Genomic DNA, 23348 nt, shown 5'->3' with positions numbered 1-23348 from the left:
ATGTATAATGGAAACGAATACATATCATCAAAGCCCATAAGGAAACAGAATTGCTTCGATACAAACTTCACACAAGGTTTAAAAGTTACACGTGTCATATGTACATCAAGTCAACGCAAAAGGACCGTGACAAACTTGACATCGAACGTGGCATAATAGACCAGAGAACATGTTAAACATAGTTAAATTCATATTTCTGACATTAGACATAACACATGCATACATGTAGGTGTAATAGGAGATCTACAAGTTCCTTCAAACTAGAAAATTGTTTGCGCTTCTCAGACGGCACAAAATCTCTTGAAGAAGCAAACCTGTCAAACATAATTCATCGCATGAAAACTGAGACTGACTCGGGCATGAGGCATCTCTCTTTACTAAATGTTTAATCGAAGTTGTCAATTTTGATCGGATTAATCTCATCAGCGACCTTGAAGCGTCCAACTAAACGTGCGAAGAAAACCATTTGCTGTTCCAGCGTGAACTTGATGTTCTCAGCCTGTGCATGTAAAAATACAACATCAGTCTACTCTTTCCAATCATTTCGATTTGTCACTTAATACATCAACATGGAAAATATAAACAGAAAATACCTTACGGAAACCATGTTGTTCTCCTTCGTACTCCACAAGAGCAACAGGCAAACCCTTTTCCTTCAAAGCTTTGTGTATTTTACGAGCTTGATCTGGGGGTACAACCTACAAAGTAAATCGTATTCATAAACTCATAAATAAAACCCAACAATACCACCATTGAATTAAACAAATGACTCGTTTTATTACATGGTGACTGCTGATAGAAGGGTAAAAGAAAAAGATTATCGGGCAAGATCTGCTTACCTTGTCTTCCAATCCTTGGAACAAGATTATCGGGCAAGAAAACTTATCAGCAAAGTTGATTGGTGACCTATCATAGTAATCCTTTTCACTGCCTGCAACAAGTTAAAATTGCCTCATATCAATAACAATAAAAGAACAAAGTATAGCACGGTGGCACCCAATGTCATTGTCTGACTTACCAACGAGATTATCAATATAATGAGATTCAAATTTGTGAGTTTCTGCCCTCAACATGTTTAAGTCGGCTACCTGCTCAGGGACCAAATAAACAAAGAAAATTCAGTTTTATAGTTCATTGAGAATTATGTGCAATGTAGAAGGATGTTAGTTAATAAGAGAAGAAATTAAAAAATATATATAGGAAAAAAAGAGAAGTAGTGAATTTCTATCAAGCTTCAGAAAGAATGTTCGCATATAAAAGCAAAGACTACAGGAGATTCCCCCAAGAAGAGGCCAAATCCGAAATATTCATATACAACAGTCTTTCATAATGCAAAAATATGACCCATCCCTCAGTTCTCTAGTTAATAGAAAACCAAGGGATTGGTTAAGAGAGACAAAAAAAATTAATAATAAAACCAAGTAAAGAGTTAGGCACTCACGCCACACAAGGAAGCTCCTGCCTTGAAGGTGTCTCTAAAAGCAAGAGCAGCTAAGGTTGTGTAGCCACCTGCAGAGCCCCCAGTAATACAAAGCCGCTCCCCATCTGCCTTTCCAGAACCCACCTAGATAAAAAAGTATACATTACCCTGGCTTGATGGATGATCTATTAAGTTAATCATGACCATTTAGGTAGGGGAGATGAAATGAATACCAGATATTTAGCACAACTGCAACAATCATCTACATCCACAATTCCCCATTTCTTCAAGAGCCGTTCACGATATTCCCTGCCATAACCTTAAAACCCATTGTCTAAGATATAGAGGAATATAATTTGAAAGGAAAATCTTTTACTGGCCAAACTAACTCCATCAACAACCACCCACGTGAAAAGTAAAAAAAATAAGCAAATATAGTAAATGAGTTTGAAATATAGAGTGTAATCAAAGATAGTATAAACTCAGGATTGACAGACGAGGGGCTGTCTTACCAGTGCCATGAATATGCAGCAAAAAGATCTCAAAAAGATAAAATGAAAAAACAACATAAGGTTAAGAACAAACCAGTGCTTCCACCATAGTTAACGTCAACATATGCCCAACCACGACTAGTCCAGTACTGAACACTCAGATTTAAGATTCCACGTGATTCATCTGTGGGCCCTCCTGTAGTAAATCAAAGAAAAACAAATTTGTAATGAATTCTGTTTATAAGAACAGCTAAACTATACATTGAAGAGAACAGACATATGTGACTACAAAGGGCACCTAACTAAAAGGCATTGCACAAGCGTACATCTAATGTTACTACTATAGGTAAATTACGGTTGAAATGATCTACTCTGCTATATAATACTGTATGTTCCATTGTTCCCTGATCTAAATAACTTGTTGAAACTTACAAAGTGTAATCCTTTTTAAAATGAAAGACTCGCCTTTCATCCTTACAGAAAGTGCATAACTATATTTCAAACTAAATGCCTCAAGACCATTTAGGAATTATAACTACGAAAATTCAAATCACACGTACCATGGCTATTCAATAACAGTGGAGGCTTTTCATCATGAGTAGCTTGGTAATTGGGATTTGATGGTGGATAAAAGTATGCAAAGGCAGTTTGACCAGGAACTTCTGTTGGGAATTCAATTAATTCAGGTAGGCTGAAGTAAGACTTGTATTTTAAGCAATCAGGTGAAGAAGACCAAATAATCTTGAAATCAACTGCTTTCGATTTATCTTCATCCAAAGTCACCTGCAAGAAAGAAAGAAAAAAATGGAGACATGTGACACTAGTGGTTCAATTTCCAAAAAATAGCCTTTGCCTGACAATAGGAAGAGGTACTTCACGATAAGCCATAAATTATGTTAAACACCTTAGCAACAGACAACGGATCAACTTCTGATGCTCCTTCCACGTATAGGCAATTGATCCCCAAAGTCTGCGTAGACAAATATGAAAATTTTAAAAAGCTATAATCAGGTCAGATAATTAACAACTTTAACACAGAAACTTAGTGAAAATAAGGTTTTTAGAAGTACAATATTATCAATATCCGAGAAAGGAATGCTAAGCAGAGATAGTGAGCCCTGAGCATCATCCAGAATTCCAAGATACGACCTCCCATTCTGCCTACATGCAAATATCCAAACTTAAGCTAGACTAAATTGCATAGTTGATAATTTTTACAAATTACAAGTCAAAACAAGATTAACGCAAAACAACCACAAATAATTCTTACCTATAGCTGCAAGCAATTACGTTTTTTTGTTCATGGCTCTGAATAAATTCATAAGAGTTGATGCCAAAAACCCATAGCGGTTTAGAAAACTCAGCATCCAAGGAATAAACTGATAGGACCTCATTGTTAGACTCAACCTGATAAAGCAAAAGTAAATTAAGAAAATGTATATAGTATAATAAATGTCAATTGACGCCAAATAACTGTTGTCTGACTAGGCAGCATGTTCAAGCAACAAAAAATTGAGTATAGTGTTATTTAATTCCAAATACAGTTGTCTGATTAAGAAAATAAAAAAGGAATGAAAATCTGTTGTCAAACTAGGCAGCATGTCCAAACAATGTTAAAGTACGAAATTTACCCATTTATAGAGATTCCAGTACCCACTTTGTCTGTCAGTAATAAAAAATAGCTCCCCTGCACAATTCAAGCATAACCAATAAGTTCAACAGTTTTTTGTCTATCTTAATAATTGTAAAAATATATAAATTTCACTATACAGAATAAACAAGAGTGAAAGAAATCGGTAGAATCTAAGAAACCACATAACTTGAAGTGTTCGATTGTGAATAGTAACTGCCAAGAGTTAGTCATGGAATGTGATCCTTAATCGATAAAATATTGGTATTCAATATTGTTGACCACACCAGTGCTGTACAAAGATAAAATAAATTCCCCTTTTAGCCAAGGATGCACATATAGGTTTTCCCTGCTAATAGATGTACCCAATACTTGTAGTAAGTTCAGTACATTATACCTTGTTAGCATGAGCCTTTAATAATACATTCCAAAGTTAAATATGTTAAATATGTTCATCAACCAATAATAGAAAAAGGGTACCTTTAGAGGACCACTTGGGTTCAATTGGAGACTCCTTAATCGTAGGATCAGAGCCAGCAACACAGATTCGTTTATGGACTTCTCTGCATGGAGCAGATACAAATCCGTTCAGAATTTAAAAAATGAACCTCCAATAATGGATATGGATTTATTATTAAACCAAGTGACCATAGAGTAGGACAACAGCAAGAAGAAGAACAGAGTTACTGAAGGACAAAAAAGCTATGTAAAAAATGTTATTCTTATATGCACCTTTATAACAGTATTGAGTAAATATAACTACATCATATGTAAATAGAACTCAAAGAATGCACGAAGTGTGCATATTACAAGCCATACTTTGAAATATTAGTGTCTTCAGTGGTGACCTAATGTTTCTTGTAAAGATAAATTTTGGAACTGAAGAAGAGAATGAATCCTAAAAAATGATTTGCTTACCCACTGTCAGATATATACCCAACCCAAAGTTGAGCCTGGTCCCATGGCATGTTAGGATGGCACCATTCAATCCATGCCAGTCGTTCACCTTTGGGATCCAAACGCGGGAAAGCATAGAAATCAGTTCCGCCTATTAGTACTTCTGGTTCTGGATGTTACATGATACCCGCATTAGTTAAATAATATCAGATGTACTGCAATACTTTTAGTGTTACACATATACTATGGCATTGGAAAATGAAGCAAGACATGGGTTTTTGACAACCTCTTACCCCGAATGTTCTTGCCATCTAGCCCTACTGTTACAATTGTTGTTATCGAATTAGTACTGCTTTGACGACGATCTACACAAAATGAGAAATGGGATTGACACATAAATGCCTTACTGACTATATAGAAACGAAAAGCAGAAGAACATGCTTATACTAATGCGCCACATCCACATACCTTCCTGGACACTGACAAACCGGTTAAACCGTGCATCAAACACCCCATCGGCATAACTAACAACTGGGCCACCATAATCTGGAGTGAGTGGCACAGGTGAAGAATCTGGATGGCACCAATATTAAAACAAGTCATCATCTTCCTAATTAAACATTAATATAATTTTGCTTGAGAATTCGGAAAAAAAACAAGAGTATATAAACAATGATATGGAAAACATCATATACCATTGGAACTCAGGGACTGCTTGTAAAGGCGTTGATCCTTGTAATTGGAGAAAATGAGTGTATCTCCCGAAACACTGAAGGCGCCACCTCCGTACTCCTGAGCCAGAGTCCGAACCGCATAGTCCTTGGGCGTAATATCAACCGGTTCACCCTCCGGTCTATCCGGTTCTCTCACCAGAACCGCTCGTCTATGCATACACCAAACAGTTCCTCGTTGGTCAAAATACAAATAAATCCATGAAAACTTACGAGAGTATAGATAGATACCCTGATTCAGAGGGACGAGACTCGAGCCAGATGAGGCGGCCGAGGGAATCAATGGCGGTACCGCCGAGTCGCTTGGAGGCACCGGAGACGACATCGGCGGTGATTTGGGATTTCCAGGAGCCGTAAGGAGCTGAGATTTTTTCTGATTGCTTGGGCTCCGTGGGAGAAGACGAAGAAGACGACATTTGCGGGCGGTTGTGGGTGTTAGTTGGGGCTCGGGAGCTGAAGCGTTTACTAATACGACTGAAGGAAGAAGACTAGAAGCGAGTGAGAGTGAGAGTAGCTATGGACGAGACTGAGAGAGCCATTTTGAGACTCTCCAATCTGCGTTTTTATATTTTTAAAATAAGACCGTGTGTTCCAGGAAATCGCACCCCTGAAAAAAACCGTTTTTTAAGCATGTGCACAAAAACACCGTTTGGACGTTTTGGAATGGGCGGGAAACCGCGGGCTTTCAAGGTTTGGGCTTCAAACGGTACTATGGCCCGGGTAAGAAAACCGTCGAGCCTCTTATGAGCCCTAAAATCACTTCTATGGCCCGAGATCTCGTTAGTTTTAAGCCCAGAGGTGGTTCGCCTGTTTCGTTTGACTTTTAATGCCAGAAGCGTTTTGGATCAAATTGGATCAAACTGCAATTATTTTGGTTCACTTCGGTTTGGCCTATTTTAAAATACTCTATGATATCGATTACTTCAATCTGTTATCAACATTTACAGTTAACTTTCATCTCCCACATTGATATTAACCATTTATTACCAAAACTAAAATTCTTAAATTTCTACATCCTTCAACTTGTAAAATGTTTTCTCTAACTACTTGCTTAACTTCGTATAAGAGGAAACGATGGAGCTGAATCAGTCACTATATAAATTGATTTGATTCAGTTTATACTATTAATTTGAGGCATATTACTAAAATAATTTGAACCATGATGTTACATATTTAGCATGCGGATTAAAGTCAAACTCGAAGCAAATCAAACAGTGCTCACCCTATTTCATTTAACTATTTACTAAGTTGATATTTAGCGTGGATTATTTCACAAGTGATCACTATCTTAAAAAGTAAGCAATACAAAGATAAAATATATGGTGATTTGGGCTGTTGACATATGTTTTCATCATGTCAGAAACAAGAACTATCTTTGTTGCAATCAACTTATTTTTGTTGTTAAGCCCTCATAAACAAGCGCCTAACTTGACAACAACTTGTAGATCAATTATTGAGCGATGAGAGAGAGATCTTGACTTCATTGTTTGTGCATGCTTTGTCCACCACATTGTCTAATCTCTTAACATCAAACACTTAAAGCAAACTTTTCTTCTAAAACTGTGCAAACTCTGCTTTTATCGAAATAAAGTTGCAAACCAAAACTACATCTTGTGACATACAATTACCAGAAGAGCTAGCGCATCTAACCATCCCATCGTAAGCACAATAATTCTAATGAATGAAATGATAGGTGGATGAGTTTTCAAACAATTATATAATCTATTTTAGATTTGCAAAAAACACCATCTCCAATTATCAATCATCCAAAAATTGAAGTTATCAATTGATGTATACGCGTGGTATATGAAAATGTTGTTTTGTTAGATTGTCGATTAACAAGACAAGTGTAGTTTAACTCTTTATTGAACGTGTGGTTCAGATTCACAGTCTGACAACATAAGTATTTATTTAGATAAGAGAGAAATACTTTGTATATTCACGCTTCAAATCAATCAAATCTATATTATTGGTTTTTAACACTGTTGTAAGTGGTCATGTGATGGTTTTGGTTGTAACTTTATGTTGCATCAAGGCAAGCTAAACTCTTTTGGCAAATTCATATATATTCATATGGAACCCACCTTTGCTGCAGGTAACTTGGTCTTGCATCCAAACCCAAAGTGTATGCTTTAAATGACCATAGCTTTTTCTCTCCTCCAACCATACATGTGGTAGATGTTTGCTCAGCTAGTGGGTCATTTCCCAAAAAGAAAATGGCTACAATCATGGAATTAAAACCAATTATTTTCCATGAGTTTTCAGCACTGAATTTTTAATTTGAACTGTATTATTTCATCATGAATTATTATCTGATTAAAAAATTAAAATTAAAATTAAAAAAAGCAGCCAGCAGATGTACGATTAGGTGATTGCCGCATACTGATTAAAGAGTAGCATTGTCCCTTCTCTCTATAATCTTCCTTTCTAATTATGGTTAATACTCGTTACAAGTACTGATTAACAAAAAAATATTATAAGAATAAAAAGGCCTAAAACTTTAACACAAAAAAAGGTGCCTAAAACACGAGAGATGCTGTTTAATATTTGTCAATGATCGTGGTTTCATGGTGATGCTGACAGTACAGACTCTTTATAGCTGATCATGACAAAGGAGCCCCATCTAGGTGTTGGACAATGGCAGTGGCCTCCTACTTGGACTTATTTGCTAGTAAAATTGAGTGATTTTAATTTTTGTTTTTGTTGTTTTTGTTCTGGGAACAAATTTATAATTCTGCAACACATAACACTGGCAGCAGTTTGAACTCAAAATGAGCAAGGGATGCCTTGCTGAACGCAAAAAAAAACACCAGAAACTAGAAAAAGCACTTCGGATACAAGCCAATTATTTCAATCACTGGCTTTTGCTGCCTAACATGGCTTTCTGATAAGACCATCTCTGAAAGGAACTAAAAGGAAACAGAGAAAGAGATGGTCACTAACAAGAGAGGAAGAAAAAAAGAAAGAAAGCAAATTCCATGGATAAACAGAAGAACTGTTTGAGGGGAAAGATGAGCTGCACCTCAATAATTATTGAGCACTTAGGATGGGGTTTGGAAAAGCATAAAGCAGCTGATATTGATGCTCTATGAGATGATCAGAGAAGCACATGCCAAACCAACATTGACACAGTCCTTTTTTCATGTATCTTTTTTGGTGGTTTTTTTTTTCTTCCCCCACCTGGCCCTTGCCCGCATTCTGTTTGTGGTCCGCCCTCCCTTATCTTATCACATTCAACCCCCTTCCCTTCTCTTCTCGAAACTTTGTCACATCAATCTTTTAGTCCCATTAGGTTTCCTTTCCTAACCAAACTTGAAGGAAAAAAAATGAAGGGTCTGTATTTCCTTTCCCACTTCAAAGATTCCAATGACACAACACAAACACACCCAAGTGACCAACCAAAATAAATTTCTACCTTCCCCTCTCTCTATATATATCCCCAATTCGCGTACACTTTGAGATACTCTTATCTAAAATACCCTTCCTGTATTTCTTGAATTTATACCTCAACCAAAATCCTGCAATGCCGTCTGTGCACTCTAGCCCCTTCTACCACATGGAGAACTCGGCTATATTGAATTTTCTCCGGCATAGTCACACACCGGGCCAAAAACGTTCATCAAAGTCCTCATCCGGAGGCCTTCTCAAGATGTTCAAACTCTTCCCCATGTTGACATCAGGCTGCAAAATGGTGGCCTTGTTGGGAAGACCCCGAAAGCCTTTACTTAAGGACAATGCCACCACAGGTACAATTTTCGGGTATCGAAAAGGCAGGGTAAGCCTGGCCATACAAGAAGACCCTCATTGCATGCCACTCTTTGTGATAGAGCTGCCAATGCACAGTAGTGTGTTCCATAAGGAAATGGCATCGGATATAGTCCGAATCGCGCTGGAGAGCGAGACCAAGACGAACAAGAAGAAGCTGCTGGAGGAGTTCGTTTGGGCTGTGTATTGTAATGGAAGAAAGGTGGGGTATTCGATTCGGAGGAAGCAAATGTCAGAGGATGAGCTTCATGTTATGCAGACTTTGAGGGGTGTTTCAATGGGGGCAGGGGTGCTTCCAAGCCCGTCCGAAAAAGAATATGCATCAGATGGGGAACTGACCTACATAAGGGCAAGGTTTGAGAGGGTTGTTGGATCAAAGGACTCCGAGGCTTTGTACATGATCAATCCAGATGGGGCTGCAGGGCCAGAATTAAGTATTTTCATTGTAAGAGCTCACTAGCCAGCACAAACTTGTTTTCCATTTTCCTTAATCTAGGTTATATTAATGTTATGTAAACGAAGGTTTTCAGAAGTTTGAAATCATGGAAATGTTATATCCAATATGCCAAAGCCTGTTTCTTAGGTTCCCTCTCATACCATGAAATTGGATTTTCCCATGCCCAATATAATTTCTGACTTCAGGCCAATAATGAAGCAAATTAAGGGAAGAATAAAAATTGCAATTAGGAAATAGATTTGATGATGGTGAAAATTGTACACAAATCACAGCAGAAAAAAAATTGTCTCTAAAATCTCATCAATTATTGGCATCAAGGAAATGTCTTGATTGATGATTCCATGAAAATCTCATATGAAATAATTATTAACGGGCTGGAAAGTGTTTGGACCACACTAGCTAGCCCGGTTTTGGCTTTTTTATTTTCGGCGGGTTAGGGTTTGTACCTGCAAAATTAATGTTTTCTGACCCGACTCCCTTTCCAAGACAAAACTAAAGAAAATTGGAAAAGAAAAAAAAATCCTCAAATAATCCCATAATCTTATTCGATTTGAAGGACACATTGTGGAGTCAACCACACATTTTAATTGAACGATTAAAATAGTTTATTTTTAAAGTCTTCAATCATAGATCATTTTTGCAATCATTTAAGACATCTAATTCCAACTAACAAAACAGACGTATACTATACTTTAACAAAATATAAAAACGACAACCATTAATTGAGTGATTAAATGGTTTCGAATTCAAGTCTCTTTTTTTTTTCCTTTGCAATGATAATTTTTGAAAGAATATCAAAAATATAGATGAATCGGATCGTTAAAATACAATATAGGATGACACCACAAGACAAGGTGCCGAAACAAAGGCGTCTTTTGTATTTTCTTGAACCTTTAGCCCTATAAGCCCAAAGTGAGTCCTACTGGATTCAACCAGTGCTCCAATCTAACAAGGACAGGAATGGGCTTTGGCATTGCACAACAAAGTACAAACCTACAAACCCTCAAGCTTCCAGAACAGCTTAATTCTCATCTTGTACAGACAGAGAGAGATGGAAGTATATTTTAGTTTGAATATGTTAAATTAAAGATGGTCAAACAGAGTTGTCCAGCAAAACCTGGCCCAAATGAATTTACATAGATTGCAAGCTTATACTTATTGGATAGAACAGGGGGAGGTTGGTAAAAAAAGCAGAATCTAGTTAGATCTTCTCTTGTCTGAGTAGTCTGTATTTTAATTTGAGCCAATCTGTCAACAGCTTGCATAGTCAGCAAATGCCTATCTGACTTCTGTGCATATAAAACGACTTGTAGTCTTGTATTTACTTGTTAGTTTTGATCTCTGAGGGTTACTGTGGGAAAAAAAATATCATTACTAGTCATAACCATGCAGACAAATGGCAGGACTTTTCTTTTTCTCTTTCTAGAAGAAAAAGATAAGTATGTGGCTCTACGGGACTCCATGTAGCACAAAAGAGAGTTCAAAGTTTTTCCACTGACAGAGTGTGAGTGTTTTTTTTTTTTTCAAAACAGTAGAGATTCAAATTATGGCAAAAATCCAGAATACATCAGTAAGAACACAGTCTCAAATAGAGGTTCTTGCAACACATAAATTGTAAAAACATAACCAACTATGCACAAATATTACAAGACATTATATACATCTTGAATCCTAGCTAACATGGAGTTACAGATGAGGAGGACCCAAATCCCTACAACAACCGGTGCTTGAAAAAGATTAAGGCAGAAAACAATCTCTCAAACATCATTGAACAAGAAACACCTCAAAAGTGGAGGGTATAACTGCTCATCTTCCACCAGAACATTCCAAAGAATACCACAGCATTTCCAAATCCCCACTTAATCCCCAAGCACAATAGATTGTAAATCCACAAAATCCAACAACTCCACCTCCAATATAGATAGATCCATAAGAGATTTACCACAAAAGCAACAGATCTATCAAGATCTTTCAAAAACCCGCCCTAAAAGGCTGGAACACAAACCCTAGAGCAATAGGGATGACACAACACCTTGCAAAAGCAAGGATCAGACAAAATCCAACAAAAGTTGGGAGGGAAAACCTCTCCACAACATAATCGCAGGGGGGAGGGAGAGGCCCGAATTATTAGCCGAAATGAGTGGTTCCAAGGGCCCAAGGAGATTTTCATATTTGTTGTGGTTTTGGGTTGGGGGAAAGGAAGAGTCAAGAGAGAGAGAAAGAAAGAAAAGTACTCTTATTATGTTTTTAGTAGTTTAGGAATTTGAGTGTGAGTGTGTTTTGACAAGTGAAATTCACTTAACATGAACAAAATAAGGCCTTCATATCATCACTTGTCATGTCACTCATAGACTCATGGTCATATAGGAAAAAGAATAGTAAGAGGAAAAGATGCATGAACTCCAAGCTAGCATTAAAGAGATCAATTTCAAACTACGTGTTAATGACCTAAAATGTAAGTTCGGTCAGTTGGTCATAACTTATCAGATTACTTCAAAATTCAAGTCAAACTAAATTTATATATGTATATAAACTAAATTGGATATATTCCTACGTTTTATAAATGGATATATTGAAAGGATGTTGGAACCAATGAAACGAAAATTAAGCTTAAATACTTAGGGAACAAACTTTTCTTAATAAAATCATGTAGAAGATGAGAGGAAAAACAAGTAAGGGGCAAGAAGAAGAAAAACAAGGAGAATATCAACAACTATCTTAACCAAACTGTTGACCAAGGCGAGAAGGACAAGGTACCAATCATCACGCGGCATTGGGCTAGACCCTATTTGTAGGACAAACACAACCGGCAATTGGGTTGGAAGGGGACACCATGGGACCCACCTGATAGTAACCAGACAACTGGCCCAAATTTCTCTGATCGCAGAAAAATATCTACCAAATAAAAACTTATCTAAATATGCGGCCCACCCTGCAGCCTACAACCGACCGTACACAATTTTAACTATTTTTCCCTTAACAAATTTTTTTTTTAAAACCGTAAATGTAATTTATAAATGAGTATTGCTCGGAGGGCTACCAAATTTATTCACTGTCTTTTGTTCACCAAATTATGAGAGACATGATTTAACCTTCTTAATTTCTGGATATTCAAAAAATGATAATTTACCAGTGTATTCAACAAATTGTTTGGTAAAAGAATTTGCCGGTGCTAGATTTGCTTGAAAGGGGCAATTATACAATGTAAATTAAACAATTAATCAAAGCAGTAAGCTCGCTTCTTTACACTAAAGTTCGAGTCTCCTCCGGCACACAACTTCAGTTAAAAAAATACAAGCTGACGTAAGAGCCAGTGCCATTTACCCTTTTTCTATTTTAAAACATTAGTACACAGTTCTTTTGGGTTTGAAAATTCTGAAACAAGTCGGTGACTGTGGGGTAAGGATTTGGTGCCAGCTGTAGTATCAACTGCCCAACTGCTTCTTGCCAAAAGTTACACCATCCGAAAAAATCCATAAATAGTGCCACGTGGGCGGCTAGGATGCAATCATCACAGCGCTTGCGGGAGCTCTTGCTACCGAGCTGGCGAGCGCGTGGTTCTCAATTTTGAAGCCACAATTTGCTATTACTAAATTACACATGCACGTCTGCTATAAAAATAAATAAATAAAATAAATAAATAAATAAATAAACATGTACGGTGGTGGGGTGTTGTACTTAGCGTTTTTATGCTCCTCCTATAAAACAATTCCTAAGGGACAAAATCCAATCTTTAAAAACAATTAAAAGATATGATCTACTTGTTCATGAATTAGGTTCCCTCTCATGATTTCATCTTATCTTGGAACAAAATTTGAACTCCAAAAGAGATATTTGTTGTATGTCTTGCCAAATAAATATTTGAATAATTTTTATCATAATTTCATTGGGATGTGGTTGAAAGGGTTTTTCTAGAATATGGTGCATAGCATTGAACCAAAAGTACATTAGATCATACCATGTGGAACACAAAAAGTTTGTCATTTCCAAGTAAATTGAAGCTCATCGTAATAAAGTGGACTATGGGACAAATTAGTCCTCTATATGCAGTGATTTGTATCATTAAATCGCTAGTGCATCATGGGGTTAGTGTAGGTAATTATCTATCACTCTATACTATTGTTATAATATTTAAATGTTCGATTGATGTTCTTGTCAACAAAATACATTAACAAAACTCAAAACGAATATAAAGTCAAGTAACTAGACAAATTAACAGGTTCATCTTGCACCCGAAAAAGAAAAATTTATACACTTGCCGTTACGTGCAATGCATATGATGTGATTATTGACCATTCATTTGATCAACACTTACATCCCACATTTATCCTCAACACGCATCATGCTCTAAAACAAAATAACTGAAAATATGGGGGTAAAATTTTACTTCCCCTTCTTTTTATGGGATCAAATAAGGGGGTAAAGTGAGGGTGACGCTCTAGGAAGATGAGTACGGGGAAAGTAGCTTTCGTTTCTTGGATGAGCCTAAAAAGTCAAAGGGATTCAACTAGAATCACGTGAGATTCTTACAGCCTGGGAGTGGGGCCTTCCTACGTGGAAGACGTTGAAGTCATCCTCACACAGCTTTAAAACTCTATTTTTAAATTTCAAGGAGGCCCTTCTTTTTATCAGGGTTTTGCTTTTTGAGACGGTCGATCAGGAGCCGTTGATTTCAGTGACCCAAGGCTTTAGGGCAGGGACTTACAGCTGTAATTGGGTAGAGTGTGTGGCTAAAGTGGTCAAAAAGGGAATGGGCCCACTTGCCAATTTTAAACGTTTAGTGTTGTGTGTTAAACAGCTCTGCAATTCCTGTCATGTGTTAAACGCTCCCTAATTTATATTGTCCCCAGTACGAGAATGATTTAATTACTTTTTTTCCTCCTCCCTGCCCCTTGAGATTTCTTTGGCTCCTCCTATATAGTGATTTACCCTTTTTGCCCCTCTCCAATTGCAAGCAATGCCTCAATTTCTTTGTAACTTAACTATATGCCCTACCCTTAACACATACTGTTGTTCTTAACCGTCATGATTCATTATGAAAACAAAACTAGGAAACAAGTCAACATATCCCAATCAAACATGGTTGATATTAAGTAACTCAATTCCATTCTAATTATGTTTGACAACGATTTATTAGGTTAAATATCTAGGTGGATTTATTTAACTATGAGCATATTTTAAATCATTTACGTTTTAGAAGATAGATCGAACTTGGACAAATATGAGTGGACTCTAACCAATAACCATAAGTGCAAGTAGGACTATTGAAAACATAAGAAAAATGTTTCTAAGGTGAAACGGGTAAAAAATTGTACTGAGCAGTCATATCACGCAACAGTATTCAAGAAGTGAAAGAAAAACCACTAATTCTTATCACACAGTATATTTTAATAGGATTATTTGTTGACACTATAACGTGATATAAACAATCTGTCACAAATTTACACGAAGAAAGACATGACAACTCATCTAATCTAAATATGTTGGAGGAAGGGCAAAATGGTCAATAGGGCAAAACCCAGAAGGTCGAGACGAGGCAACAATTAGACCGGGACAAACTTGTTCACAGAAAGAGAAAAAAAAATCGAAAAAATTGTGAGAACAAGGGGTGCGCATCTACGCGCACTCAGTTCTAGTTAGCAGTACCCTTACCCACTTTACAAAAGCCAGTTTCGTGGAAGTACCCTTTCCCTCTAAACTCCTCCAAATAAAGGCTCAAAACCATCGGATTGCGCATCCAATCAAAACAGCAAATGCATGCACCTCTTCCCATATATAACTCAACACCCAAACCCATCTTCCTCTCATTCTCTCCTTAACTTCCTCTCTCTCTGGCATTTTCACAAACATCACTCACTCATCTCACTCACCTCACAAAACCAACCAGCACTGTTTCAATGGAAGCAATGAACAGGTGCTCGTCTTCCACTTCGTCTTCCGACACTTCCTCTTCAGAGTCTTCTCTTCCCAGAAATCCCAACAAGCCGGAACGCATCAAGGGTCCTTGGAGCGCTGAAGAGGACCGGGTCTTGACCCGGCTCGTCGAGCGCTACGGACCCAGAAACTGGTCCTTGATAAGCCGGTACATAAAGGGTCGGTCGGGTAAGTCATGCAGGCTCAGATGGTGCAATCAGCTGAGCCCGAACGTCGAGCACCGACCCTTTTCGCAGGCTGAGGACGAGACCATTTTGGCTGCCCATGCCCGATTCGGGAACCGGTGGGCCACCATTGCCCGGTTGCTCCCGGGTCGAACCGACAACGCCGTGAAAAACCACTGGAACTCGACGTTGAAGAGAAGGGTAAGAGGAGAACATCACCATCATCACCAAATAGACGGCGTTAATTTTGTTGGCGGTGGCGGCAATGTAGCTAATAACGAAGGGATGAGCACGAGTTCGGTTTCTGGATCTTTGGTTAATGGGTCGGTGGAGTTTGACCCGTTGACCGAGTTGACTTTGGCGCCGCCGGGGATTAGCGGGGCCGCTGTGGTGTCGGTGCGGCAAAGGAGTGAGAGTTTGCCGTCGGGGTTTTGGGATACCATGAGGGATGTTATAGCTAGGGAGGTTCGAGATTACGTGGCAACAACATTTTCTGAGCCTTCGGGGCTTCGTTGATTATTAATCAATGTTCTTAGTTTCTATTTATGTCCTGTTGATATGTGGTTTTCAATTAGTTATCGTAAGGCAAATGTAAGATTTTTCGAGTGCCTATAAACTAAGAAACTTTGCAATGTGTTTGTAGCAGTTAACGGCCGTTATTGCCGCACCGATGTCTTGTGTTCGAATCATCTTCTTATATAGTTTGTATAAAGTTTTTCAAGTTGGGAAAATTCTACTTTAAACTGAGCGTTACAGCCTGTCACCAACGAACAAGTGGAAGTTATAGTATGGAATTTGATGAGATTCGAAAAGACAAAAAAAAAAGGGGAGGATGTTTAAGCTGTTAAGTATTTAATTAGTGGGCTTAGTTGGATGCTTATTTTCCCAAGTTTTGCTTTTGGCCAAATATAAAATTCTATCCAATACTTGCTTGCTTGCTTTCTTTTCTGAATTTGTGAGGGTGCAAATTAAAACTGGGGGCTATAACTAAATTATTGTGACTGGAAGTACTTTGGATTCTGGATCCCAGCTGCCCAGAGAATATAATTATATCCATATTAGGCATATCCATTTTAAAACGGAAGCACAATTGGGATAAGAGCGTATAATTATATGCACTACCAACAAAAGAAAACGACATAACTATTTAACCGAAAAAAGAGAACATATTATGTTGCTCAACACTAGTCTGGCTAAAATTTCGTTACATCTTTAAAAAAGTTGTGTGTAAGAGCGTGTAGCTCAAATGTTTGAAAGCAGTTATATATGTACTCGAGATCTTGTTTCCAAATCCCCCTCCACCAATATCAATTGTATAAGAAAAAAGAAGTTGGGTTATGAAATTTGTATGGATTTTGATTTAACTCAGGTCCTTACAAAAGCGGACTATTGTTTTTGCTTTTTCTTCAAGAACCTATTGCTATGCATTTAGTCTAGAATCAAAGTGCAATTCGTCCCCATGTATCTGAATAAAAACAAGTTCAAAGTCTGATTGAAAGCAATTTAAAAGGCCACCACTGACTTGTATCTCTCTTCATGGAAAACGAGACTTTTGGAATCACTTTTCTGCCACTGGAGGAAAAAGTGTAAGACATAGCGGCACCTTGTTTTGGCGTGGTTGGAAGCCAATGTCACTCAAACTCAAAGTTGTGCCCCACTTCTACAGAAGCACTTTCGGATTTGTGTAATTCATTCATGCATGTTTTAAATATGCCAAAACCCCATCGTATAAAATTGGAAATCATAATTTGCGACCTGTGAGCACGCCAAATATGCTGGGTTGTCAAAGGCCCATAGACCAATTATAGCCCTAGCCAAATCTTGGGTTTTCAGTATAATATAGCCCAGTCCTATGTATACTTTAATGCTGGAGTAAGGCCCAACACAGGAGAAGTACTTTCGTGCAATGGGACCGTCCACGGTCATGGTAAGCTAGTCATGCACTGTTATGTGAGAAAGTTCTTCCAACAAATACAGCAGAGGCATCTCCGATTAATCAAGTGCTTGTGTTTGATGACTAGTTAATTTGAGTTACAAATTCATACAGGAATCAACAAGATACATAAACATCATAGACAAAGCCGATCCATTGATTTTGGAGGCCTGTGCAAATATGGATGTTGAGGCCCTATATATACAAGTAGGAAAAAAAAAATCTATATAGAAACAGAAATTTCTGACACGGGAAGAACACATTCGAAAAGAGCTTCCCATAAAAATTTCTTTAGTCACCCTTCCAAATCATAGAGCTGATAAATTGATTTTCCAATTTCAATGCTTGGTGAATTCTCATGTGAATAAGGGAGGGAGAAAAGAACTGTGATTTTGAGGAAATGGCTAAAGCTTGGGTTTTTACAATTCAAAATTTGATGGAAGAGGGTGGTACACTAGTACTGAAGAGAAATCACTTTATTTTGATGGAGGAGAGTGAGAAAGACTTACTGAAAGAGAAAAGAATATTAGAATAGTTTTGCAGTTTGAAAGTTGAGAAGAGGAAAACACAAGTTTCAAATCATAATAAATAAATAAAATGAAGAGTTGCAGCGTGAAAGTTGGGAAAAGGAAAATAAATTAAATTAGGGCATTCACTCTCTAAGTCGTAGAATTTGTTGATAATTAATATTCAATTCAATTTTGGTTTTGGTGCCTTACATGTGGTGTTGTGGGGTGATGTTTAATATTTCATTTTTATTTTGATGTTTTAGTTAATTTAATGGGTTGACTTGGAAAAATTTGGAGGCCCCTAAATTCTGGGAATCCTGTGAGGTCGCACACCTCGCACACCCCATGGGGCGCCTCTTATCATAGATTGAGCCTTTTCCTTTGTATTTGTGGAGCCTACTCTTATTTTTTTGGTTTTAATTTCTGGAATTAATGTAAAAGAAAGTTCGAACAAAATAATCTTTATTGTGAACATGAAAATCAAGAAACTGAGACAAATTATTCAAACACTTTTTCCCCGCTGTAACTTGTACAGTGTAAAACGGGAAATCAAGAAGGAAACCCTTCACCCTTATTTTCAATCATAACCCTCCAGAATTATTCAACTGCATAATCAATCTGGTGTGAGTGTATATGTGTGTGTATATATATAGCCCCAAAAAGAGAGCAGTTTGGAAAAATAGTGCGACTAATTCCAACGTGGCAGTGGGACCGCAAACAACTTCATGAGCCCATCCTTGCAGTTCTTGCCATCCTTCCCACCACTGGCAAAGTAAGATGGCCTCCACTCAGTGAGCTCAGCCTTGAAGCCCTCACCAGTTCCCTGCGTCTCACTTGCCAACAGCTTGGCTTTGCTGAAATCGCACTTTATGTAGCTCCACAGGTTTGGGAGCTGGTACACGCTGTAACCAGAGTCGTTCTTATACTTGAACACTGCAAAATCAGATCACATAAAACAAAGTTTGAATAATTTCACATGCATTATATGATTTCATGCACGTACTAGGGTCGGGAGGGTTTAGAACAGTTACTCATGCCTCCGAGTCCTGTATTCGAATCATCTTTCTCATAATATCATTTTGTTTGTATAAATTTAAAAATAAAACACTTACCCAATTGGTCCTTTATGTAGAAGGGGCTGTTTTGGAAAGCCCAATCGGTGTAGTTGAAGCCATAACGCCAGCCTTCAGAGCCTCCAACGACGAGGGTTCTGGCCTCGCTCGCTGCCAGTAGAGAGGCAGCAGCTAGAAGCAGAAGGAACCCTCGTGCATTATAACTCAAAGCCATGCTAGCTGTTTGTATCTCAAAGTATATCGCTCCTTCAATAATGTGCTAAGATACTGAAAACTTGAATATGGGAAGGAGATGAGAAAGCATGAGGGCTCATGGGGTTTATATAGGGCAAAAAAATGTGACCAGAACTGCCTCTTTGTCTTGGTTGGTGAAAATGTGAGGCCTTGGTAATGACTGAATTGCCATACTTCGAATTTTGCAGCTGGATTGTGATTTGTGTGAGGGCATGACCAGGAAAAAGGAGGGTAAAAGGGTAAAATTATCGGCTGACTAATTGTTCTGGTCATCGTGAATTTGGTCATTATCCACTTAGAACAAGAATTTGATGCAGTTGATATGATTAGTAGCGCATTAGCAGTTTAAAAAGTCAGCCAAGGCAACGGAAGGTATTGTGGGTTCGTTAACACACGAAACGGTCAACCACCGGCATTTTTACTTTATTTTGAAATTGTCTCAGTTTGCAGGCTCATGGAAATTTATATCGGCAATGCGCTTCACCCAAAGTTTGACATACATTTTTGGAACATTTTTGGGTTTGATTTTTATGTGTGTTTGGAAATAACTTGGTGATTGCATTGTGCGGAAGCTTGGTGAGTTACCATTTTCAAGATGGTGGTGGAGTTTGTTTGGTTACTGAGAAAATTTGGGAAAAGGGGGGGGAAATAATAAGTTTTGAACATTTATCTGGGAAGCCCATGATGACAAACAGGCTCAATGGGCTGCTTACTTCTAGTTCATTGGACTTAAAAGTCATAGTCCAACCTTAACTTTAACCATGAGACATTCTATAGTGAGGGCATTATCCGATGACTAACCAATTTGATTCAACAGCTAACTAATTTGCCTTAATCATTGATCGCCGTGTTGTTTGAAGATCTTGATTTCAAAGCATTGCAATAAAAAGAAGGCAAATTTGAGATTTAAAAACGGAGAAATCATCACATGAAACCTGAAATTGAAGAAAAGAAGGTATCTTTAAGAGGTGAATATGTGACACTAAGAGCACAATAACTTCAGCAGCTAGCAGATGACAGATTGTTTACTGAATTGGTGGGAAATGACCATCATTATCAACCCTGAAAAAGAATATGATTTTGTTGCTTCTGCAATCATAATTGAACCAGTTATACTACTCACCTTCATTGGGTCCACACACACTTTCATTAATGCTGCAATCATAATTGAACCAGTTATACTACTCACCTTCATTGGTCCACACACACTTTCATTAATGCTCATAGCTGGTGGGTTGATTTTGAAGCTGTGAGCAATGTTGTTTGCTTGCAATTGAATCTAAAAAAAAGTACGGTAGAACAGCTGCCAGACAGCAGTTTCTAGCTAAAATAATCTATGTTTTTTCTTTTCAACTAAACAAAAAACTGGGAGTGGCAATTCAAAATTCAAAGAGAAGTCTCAAAAATGCGTTTCAGTCTGCAAAGTCAATGATACCAACATCACAAATGTAAAAAAAAAATGAACAAACAAAACACAACTGATAGAGGAGTTTTCAACTGCTACCATGTCCAAAAAAAACCCAACAGCTAGAACATCAAAGATTTGCAGGTTGTGGGGTTTGAGGAGATTGCTCTTCTTGCTGAAGCTCAGATCCTTGATGGGTTTGGGCTGGAGTTGAAGTTGAAACAGAGGAGCAAGACACATTAGGCCTGGAAAGTGGTGGGTTGATTCTTCCATCAATGCAAGATGAGCATTTTGTCTCTGCCCAGCTCTCCAAATCATAATGGCCATATCCCATTATGCTCCTCCCAGAGCAGAGCCTCCCAATTACAACAGCAACCACACCCAAGATTATGACCACAACAAGAACAGCGACCACTGCACCAATGGAGCCATGGGGGGAGTGAGGGTTTGCATTTTGCTGCAGCACAAAGTCTGGTGGAGGTTGCTGATCTAATGGCATTGACATTTTAGCAAAGACCCAGAAGAGGGAAGAAGACTGGTTTTTTGCTCTTGGAGCCTTGAAATGTTCCCCAAATGCTGCAAAGTTTGGAGCTTTTTGAGTTACTCAAGACCTCAGTATGGGCTTGAGGCTATGTAGCCAATTCTAGCCAATGCATGGTTTGCTTTTGCAACTTGGTTCTTGAAAGCCTAGATTTATTCACTTGTTTGGGAGAAAAGGCCAGAACTAGAGTTATTCTCTTATGTAGTAGGCTCACTAGAGAGAGAGAGAGAGATTGTAAATTTGTAAGATTCTGTTGAAACCTTAGATATTATGAACATTCTCCATCAGCTGATTTTTTTACCCAATTGTAAAGGCCTCAGGAATCTTTTTTTTATTTTTATTTTTATTTTTTTAATTAGGGGAACCCCAGAGGCAGTAAAAAGACAAAAGCAAAGTAAAAAGTAATCCGTAAAGTTGGAATCTTGGGAGTGTTGAGCACTTTCCAAGAGACCATTTCGAAAAAACGTCCTTGAGCTTTTTCAGTTCCTTTTTCTGTCACCCTAGGAAGAATTCATGCTATAAACCTATAATCTCAGAAAACCAACACTTTCAAACATTTTCTTTCAATAGAAAAATTATTACACATAATTTGGAAAAGGGTTTCGTATTTTGAAAGCCTGCATGAGTTTAATAAATCTGTTATGTAAATCCACAATAACATATATTATTAATTTCATCAAATCAAATCTATTGACAACAAACAAAGTATACCAACGTAAATTAGGCTAGTTAACCAAGATATACATGTCCGTTTTCTTACAACCAAATGCGATATCCCTCCCGTATCATATCGTAGAGTTACTTAGAATATTATAAATAAAAAACCACTTTAGTATCTTGGAAATTCCAAAACCATTCTTTTGCATTTTCAAATTAATATTCTCTCAGAGGTTGACAGTCAAATTGTATATGAACCTCTAGCGCTCTACGACGCAGGTATTATGGGATGGAACCTTGACAATACCTGAGCCAATTTCCTAATCCCCATTATCGTTTAAAAGTCACATAGATCAACGGTCCATGTTGCTCCTCACTCTATATAAAATTCAGTAAATTTACAGCAGGTGGAATTCCAACTCCCACCTCTCTCTCTCTCTCTCTCTCTCTCTCTCTCTCTCTCTCTCAAAAGAAAAATTGAGAGGGAAATCAATCAGATGATGCCATGGCTGCCAATCATGACATAATCTGGTCCTCAAATCCTGCATCATATCGACATGGTTTTTTGGGTGGTGTAACCGTCGGGTGATGTTTCTATTATTTTTTTCTTATGATACTCTCATTTGATGATGTTATTAACTTACATGTTATAATATGAGTGAATAATGGACGTGACGACGGAGATAAAAAGAAAACGAAAGCGAGATGGCAGCTTAGCTAATTGAAGGTGGGGCTTAAACTTGGGCCTCAATTGTTTGAATGCTACTTGTGATTTAATTGGTTGGGCCAGGCTAATTTGTTGTTAGTTTGGTGTCTTTGGGCCTTGTGACAATGAAAGAAGCGTGCGATTAAAAAAGTTGACCAATCGCTGTCAAGAAACGCTTTCCTCCGACGGCTACATCGAGAATGTTAATTAGTTAAGGGAAAGATCAAGCCAGCCAACCACATTCCATTTATCGTGTGAGATTATTAAACACAAATCAACATCAATGGTTCTTAATTAATCCGCCTTGGTCCCTATGAATAGATGAAGATAAGATTTTAACCAGCCCACAGATTTCGACTGCCGATGGTGACGTACACAGGGTGACGTGATTGCAGAATTATTCAGAGGCCTTGATTTGATTGGTATTTCCACGGTAAGAAGCTGAGAGCGTGCCCACTTTGTAATATTGCTCCATAAGCAATATCCGACCGAGGCCCTGGTTGTGTGTATATTTAATGTGTGATAAAAACAGCTTTGTCTGCATTATTTCCATTTGCTTCCATCTTCCTACTGGGACTTGAAGCTGAGCTCAAGCGGTGAGTGAAGATGAATGATGGGGGAGTCTCAAGTGGACGCTCAGCAAGTGGAGGCAGATCTAGCCAGGCCCCGGCTAGCGCGAGGGCACCTGTGCCACCTCGAGGAGCTGTGATGAAGAAGATTGTTTCTGACATGGTTAAACCCTTTGCCACTTCTTCCTCCTAATCATGATCAAGCATTGCAGATTATCATGTATCCTCATGT

General features: G+C 38.0%; 5 protein-coding genes across 5 annotated transcripts; 2 read left to right on the top strand and 3 right to left on the bottom strand.

Annotated features, from left to right (window-relative positions):
* Window positions 1-37: 37 nt before the first annotated feature.
* LOC103320301 (peptidase uncH-like) lies at window positions 38-5772 on the bottom strand. Its single transcript, XM_089044377.1, has 18 exons — window positions 5401-5772; window positions 5134-5321; window positions 4907-5011; window positions 4732-4803; window positions 4460-4607; window positions 4022-4104; window positions 3543-3598; window positions 3182-3318; window positions 2982-3072; window positions 2816-2881; window positions 2472-2694; window positions 2006-2107; window positions 1654-1739; window positions 1442-1564; window positions 1019-1088; window positions 840-931; window positions 594-698; window positions 38-499 (listed from the first exon to the last, which is right to left on the bottom strand). The coding sequence occupies exons 1-18, from the start codon at window positions 5583-5585 to the stop codon at window positions 386-388; spliced, it is 2046 nt and encodes a 681-aa protein (XP_088900503.1). The 5' UTR covers window positions 5586-5772; the 3' UTR covers window positions 38-385.
* Window positions 5773-8468: 2696 nt separating this feature from the next.
* LOC103320279 (MIZU-KUSSEI-like protein (Protein of unknown function, DUF617)) lies at window positions 8469-9516 on the top strand. Its single transcript, XM_008221935.2, has one exon. It carries the CDS (start codon window positions 8693-8695, stop codon window positions 9392-9394), a length of 702 nt encoding a protein of 233 aa, XP_008220157.1. The 5' UTR covers window positions 8469-8692; the 3' UTR covers window positions 9395-9516.
* A 5445-nt stretch (window positions 9517-14961) lies between these two features.
* On the top strand, window positions 14962-16122 carry LOC103320278 (uncharacterized). Its single transcript, XM_008221934.3, has one exon. It carries the CDS (start codon window positions 15289-15291, stop codon window positions 16003-16005), a length of 717 nt encoding a protein of 238 aa, XP_008220156.1. The 5' UTR covers window positions 14962-15288; the 3' UTR covers window positions 16006-16122.
* Window positions 16123-18376: 2254 nt separating this feature from the next.
* On the bottom strand, window positions 18377-19308 carry LOC103320277 (uncharacterized). The gene is made up of 2 exons (XM_008221933.3): window positions 19044-19308; window positions 18377-18864 (listed from the first exon to the last, which is right to left on the bottom strand). The coding sequence occupies exons 1-2, from the start codon at window positions 19216-19218 to the stop codon at window positions 18620-18622; spliced, it is 420 nt and encodes a 139-aa protein (XP_008220155.1). The 5' UTR covers window positions 19219-19308; the 3' UTR covers window positions 18377-18619.
* Window positions 19309-20623: 1315 nt separating this feature from the next.
* Window positions 20624-21455, bottom strand: LOC103320276 (uncharacterized). Its single transcript, XM_008221930.2, has one exon. It carries the CDS (start codon window positions 21146-21148, stop codon window positions 20774-20776), a length of 375 nt encoding a protein of 124 aa, XP_008220152.2. The 5' UTR covers window positions 21149-21455; the 3' UTR covers window positions 20624-20773.
* Window positions 21456-23348: the final 1893 nt, after the last annotated feature.

Source organism: Prunus mume, linkage group LG2, assembly GCF_029339155.1.
Source record: "Prunus mume cultivar Tortuosa linkage group LG2, ASM2933915v1, whole genome shotgun sequence".
NCBI classification, from domain to species: Eukaryota; Viridiplantae; Streptophyta; class Magnoliopsida; order Rosales; family Rosaceae; genus Prunus; species Prunus mume.
This window is presented reverse-complemented; position numbering and strand designations above follow the sequence as displayed.